The sequence below is a fragment of the Stegodyphus dumicola genome, chromosome 4, assembly GCF_044657685.1.
Source record: "Stegodyphus dumicola isolate Sdum_Otavi_A_Nest chromosome 4, ASM4465768v1".
In the NCBI taxonomy this organism is placed as follows: Eukaryota; Metazoa; Arthropoda; class Arachnida; order Araneae; family Eresidae; genus Stegodyphus; species Stegodyphus dumicola.
The window spans coordinates 30718974-30724973 of record NC_140771.1 but is presented as its reverse complement, the minus strand read 5'-3'; the positions used below and the strand labels follow the sequence as shown (position 1 = coordinate 30724973).

The 6000-nt window shown below is 30.3% G+C and overlaps 1 protein-coding gene across 3 annotated transcripts in view; it reads right to left on the bottom strand.

Annotated features, from left to right (window-relative positions):
* Positions 1 to 2937: 2937 nt before the first annotated feature.
* Positions 2938 to 6000, bottom strand: part of Cln7 (CLN7/MFS domain-containing 8) — a 72187-nt gene continuing 69124 nt past the window's right edge. For all 3 annotated transcript variants that reach the window (XM_085814670.1, XM_035372079.2, XM_035372078.2), the window contains exon 11: positions 2938 to 3127. In XM_085814670.1, the coding sequence (XP_085670796.1) occupies positions 3074 to 3127 (54 nt within the window). In that variant the 3' untranslated portion in view covers positions 2938 to 3073. The remainder of the gene's footprint in view (positions 3128 to 6000) is intronic.

Here is a 6000-nt window from a genome sequence, read left to right as displayed (position 1 = left end):
CGAGTCCGGATTAACGACTTTTGACTGTATATAGCATGCGTGTTTTCTGCTTCAGAATGATACATATCTGAAGCTATACATAGCTTCACATAACATGTATGCATGATTGTGAACAGGCATGCATGTTACGTATTGTCACATAACATAATGCCACAATATGGCATAATGAAATACTGTCACATAACATAATAAAGTCCATTTGAGAAAGTAATTATGGCCTCAGTACAAGCATTTGTGTTGATATAAATACTGATCATGATATTGGCACAATCACAACCTTGGTCTTTCATATTTTTTCACTCCCATATAGTAGCTATGACAGTTTCCACAGCAATTTTTTTCACATCAGTGATTCTGTAACAGAGTAGTAGTCATAATAATGTAATAAATAAGAGAAATCTGTAATAGCTGGCATCTTTATGGTAAAATAGCTTGGTGAATTATTTAGAATACAGCCATCTCAGGTATTTTTAATACACTTGCTAATTGTTCTTTGCCAAAAAATTCTTTTTAATTACAATATAACTTTTATGGATGTCATTTTCATTCCTAATTTCCTTTGGAATAGTTTCAGTTAGACAGAGATGTAATTCTTTTGCTTGAGGTTTGATCCCAGAATGTACATGATTTTATTTTATTTATTTATTACAAAATATTTATTTCTTACAAATTTGATTAGGCTTCTTCAAAAAACATACCTCTTGAGCCATTGAGGTTAATCACCAAGTATATGCCAAGTAACGCAGTAGCAAATGCATGTAGTGTTTAGGAAGGAACTAAATACAGGCATGCTGAAGTGGATCATTTATTTCTCAAAATGTTGATGCAATAACTAAATCACAAATGTTTTAAAGACCACAACAAATAAAAGATATTTTAATAAAATTGTGTTTAAATTTTATTAAGTATAATGGAAAAAAAATACGTGTAAGAAGTTTTAAAACAATTTTCTACGTAAAGTTTTGGCTTTTCTTCAAAAATTGGATAAAAATATCTTGTTTCACATCTTATCTTTTATCCAGTGCAAACTCAACATAGTATTTTAGGTTGGGCCTTTTTCTATATTGACGGAAATGCTTCCAAATAGTGGAAATTGTCATTTTTTTTCTCTTACAAGTTCATTTCGTTTATATCTATATTTAAATAATAAAATAACAAAAAATAATTTAAAAGAATAAAAATGCAGATAAGATTTTAAGGTACTTTTCCATTTTGCCGGCGCAAGCGATAAAGTCGCCAATAATGGTACAACCCATGCCAAACGGAATATTCTCGCTGGTAATACGCATCATTTTCAAAACAAGTCGCAGCTTTTTCTTATCAGATTGATTGTTTATTTCAATACTGGCATATAGAATACATAGAATTTTTATCAGATAGTTCAGTTTTATGTCTAAGGCCATTTTCGGTAATTAAGTCAATTAAGATGCAATCACAGCGCTTACCCGAAGCCGAAAATATAGAAAAGGTAAAGTCAAGGGTTAAATTCATTCATTCTAATGAGAATGCATTAGCGAAGTAAAGCACTGCAGTTTTATACAATTTCTGAGTAAGCTATTCGTACGAATTGAAATATTTCTTGCATTTAAACTTGTGTTCCAAATTAAGATTTAATTTGAAATTAATGTAGATAATTACTGAGAGCATTAGATTTTTGTAGAGTAGTTTACGTGAGATGAGATCGCTTGGGGTCACGTGATAGGAACCAGCGAATCAGGATGTTGAACCATGAAAGCATAGTAAATTCTTAAATTACCATGAAAGCATAGTTGAACCATGAAAGCATAGTAAATTCTTAAATTTATTGTCTTTATTTATTGGCTTTTTATAAAATTTTAAGCGATATTAAAATGCCTTCTCTTTTTAAAAAAATTCTTAGAACTAACATTTTTTTTAATATTTTTTATGTGTATACTGTATGTTGTCGCCAATAAAGTTTGCTTGGCGAGATTTGCGCCGGTGAAACGGAAAAGTAAGTACTAATTTTAATAGTGTGAACGGATGCAAATCAGCTTTAGTAGCAAATGTGTTAAAAAATATGCATTAAATGAAAATTCATCATTTGAAGAAAATGGCTGCATATGTTAGCTTAAAATAAAAAGGGAAAGAAATAGACTAGAAGAGAAACACGCTAATGTGACAATCAAAATGGTCAAAACAACCTTGTATTTAGTGTAAGTATAATGAAACACTCAATCGATTTCGAGGGCAGCTAAAGGTCCCTCCTCAATGGGGTTTATGCTTGATCAGATAGCCTGGCTCAGTAAAAGAAGGCGGCCAGTGCAACTCTGATTAAAAATCCAGTTATGCTGATAAGGACATGCAGTGCTGATAAGGACCACATGTTTCTGAGACTCCTTCCCCTTTATTTTCTTCTTTCTAGGTATTTCTTTCTCCTGATGAAGAGGGACCTTTAGCTGCCCTCGAAATCGATTGAGTGTTTCATTATACTTACGCTAAATACAAGGTTGTTTTTACCATTTTGAAGGAAAGAAATATTCACAGTTAAATTTATCATCATAAAATGCTATCAGCACAGTTTATGATTTTACCAAATCATTTTCTTAGTTTCAAGCCACTTCATTTCTTCATTATGTTTATATAAACATTTTCAGTAATTTAGTCAAGAAATTTAATTTTCTGTAAGACCCATATTTAAAATTTTAATGACTTATCCTACATGTTTAGATGCAAACAAGTACCATACACAAGATTTTACTCTGAAATTTCTTAAAGTGTCTAAAAAATTCAGTGCACTTTTTATATTCATTATGTGCTTTTTGTAGCTGAGCAATCAAGCAATTTAAGTTTATTTATTGTTCAATATTATTTTTTCAAACTTTCAAGGTTCATTCGATCAATTCACAAAAATGTGATATTTCAATTATATGTACTATGTTCTAAGTGTAGTTATTTTGTTACTTAAAGTTTCATAAATGTGCTTATCATAATTTATTAAAGAAAATAACAATAAAATACAAAATTTCAAATACAAATAAAAATTAAAATAAATCTAAATGGACTTGATGAAATGATTAAAATTCTAAGTGAGGAATGTGCAAAAGGCAGGTTATCACTGTTCGAACCTTTCAGCTTCTAGCTTTTTGTACGAAACAAGGAAAAGCACCTGCAAAAAAGAAAAAAATTTTTATCAACTGTCACAAATTAAAAGATTTAAAATTTGATTAATTTTGCATTTTATTACACTAAAATGTAAATTATGTAATATTTCTTTATGTTTTACTGGTTTCAAACCATTCCCTTTACTCATATTAATGTCAAATTCAAACCTGCACTGAGCCTTTCACACAACTTTTATTTCTTATGCAGAGGTGCAAAAGTTTTGTTTTTATTTAAAAACTTACAAAATATTTATTTTGGTATTACAAGAGCTGTAGGAAGTAGTTCAGATCTGGGCAGAGCTTCAGAAATGATAGTGGCATTTAAAAAAAAAAAAAAAAAAAAAAACTCTTTGACAGGCATATTCAAGAAAAGAAAGGGGAAAAGGCTCCCTTCCCATTATGGAATGTACAAGAATAAGTTGCTAAAATATTGTACACTTCTTATACTCATTTCTTTGTTTATATTCATTCTACAAGCACTTTGATATTAAGACAAAGTTATCTACACTGTTGGGAAGATTTTCTGTGATATGAAAAAGTCATAAGATCCTCTGGATTTTAAGTACCACAGCACTCTGGATTTGACCATTTAGATGCTCCCACCACATCCTTTATTAATGCACACAATATGCATCTAGCTACCCTACATCAAGAGTGAGTAAAAAAAAAGAGCAACAACAAACTTCATTCCAATTAACAAATAATGCACAACTACTAAACTATACTATCTCTTAGGGTATATGAATCAAAAGAGCATTTAAGAATAGCATGGATAACATGTTTTAAAGTACCCAAGAAATAAATAAACAAATGTTGTAAAACTGTTTAAAAGTCTCAACAATTGTTACATTATCCACAAATAATTCATTTTGGAATTTGCAAAGCAAATTTTAGCAAATTTCTTTATAAGTTAAAAGGCTTATAATACATATACTTAGGGAAAGGATGTTTCAAAACACACTACTTCTGCAGTAGCATATTTTGAGAACTCATAAAAACAGAAAAACTGAACAGAAATGTAATAGCTTGGTACTTATGGATTAGATCAAAAGTTCCTTTGTGATTTGAAATATTGCTCTCTTTTGCATATAAACTATTTCAAGCTTTCGATTGTACAAAAATTTTTATACAGAATGAACTTTAGGGCTGCGAATATGCGTGTGCGCATGCACATAATACGTTTACACATGTGCGTTTAATGTATAATGGACGGTATAAGCTAAGCTAAAATTATCTAATTCAGTTAATGTTGCAGACAGCGTTGTTTCTTAATCTTCGAATTGGATCCGGCTTATTATTTTTTGCAGACTGTTAGAGCAATTTTATAAAAGTAAGCTTGAACTTTCGATTATGTCAAATAGAATTTCCGATATATATTTACTAATATGTAAAGGATCTACAAAAAGAAAGTATGTTTAAGTCCATTAAACAGAAAGTGGAATTGCTGCAAAAAATGAATAAAGGCATAATCCTTTGATTATGTAATCATTCCGAAATATGTTTATCAATTTCACGCTGCTCTGCGGGGGGAGGAAGCGACGCAGCACGCAATGAATTGGAAGTTGATTTGTCAGCACTATCCTTATCTTCAGGGCAGATGTTTTTATTTTTTTTGGCTTATAATTCCTTACTAAATGTAGTATTTCATCTCGATGTACTCCGTCTTTGATACGATTTAAATCAAGTTCCTCGTTATTATAATTCGCTTCCGATAGTGAAGAAAGTGACACAGAGGTTATTGAAAACGAAAAAATTTCGATTGACAAATTAGTCGGTATTCTCGACACAGCAATTATAGGACTTGAACAGAGGAACTTTGTAACTGAACAAGAAATTATGTCTGTTTAGTAGAATTAAAGAGAAAGTATTATCACATGATACGAAGCAACTTAAACAACTTACATTGAAAGAAATGTTTAATAAAGCAAACAAATAAATACAAAGCTTTTTCTTTCTGTAAATTTTGATACCCTTTAGATCATAATTGTTCTTTATTTCTTAAATTACAGTTTCATATTTTTAATTTTATAATTTATGCATGCCATCTTACCAGATTTAAACTGATGATCTATAATCCAGAAAAATCGATAATCCGGAATCGCCGAAGTCCCGACGAGTGCGGATTAACGACTTTTGACTGTACTATATTCTGTAAAAAAGTATGTTACCATCAAATATAATTTCGACACTACTTTCAGTAAATCTAAACTGTTCATAATCATATGAAACTAAACCAGCAAAATTAAACACTTGCATAACAAACATATTGATTCATCTTTTTTTAATAAAAAATTGTTTTTAAAGTTCTAAAAAATATAATAATTGAACTGGTCGTCTTATTATTGTTCCATCAGAAGCTTTTCGTTCACAAGAACAAACTTTGCCGTCACAACCACAAAAAATGTATATCACTCGCCCACATTTTCCACAAAAGTTTGCACTTGTTGTTACTTTCTATTAAGACAAGATCATCAACTTTTAAATTATCATAAGAGTTAGGATTCTCTAATTAATCAGCTCTTTGAAGATCCATTAAATACTATTTTTTCCATTTAGCCTACAATTGTTTAACCAATAAATCTTGATAAATCTTTCTTTTGGTCAGAGAGAACTTGGTACGGCCATCTTTAACAATGAAGTTAAAGTTGATAGGTAGTGTAGAATCTATTTTTTCCTAAAGTCAAGAAATTTACTGGCTCCAGTGGCAATGGTTCCTTGTGGTTATTGTATACATAGGTCAAAGGATGAGAATTCAAAACAGTTTCCACTTCAGCAGCTTGTGTTAAAACTGTTGACAATTCTTCAAATGTTAGCAAAGCTTTAGCTAGAATTTTCCTTTTTTACTAATCTCTCATAAAAGAATATAAATTAGGAACAC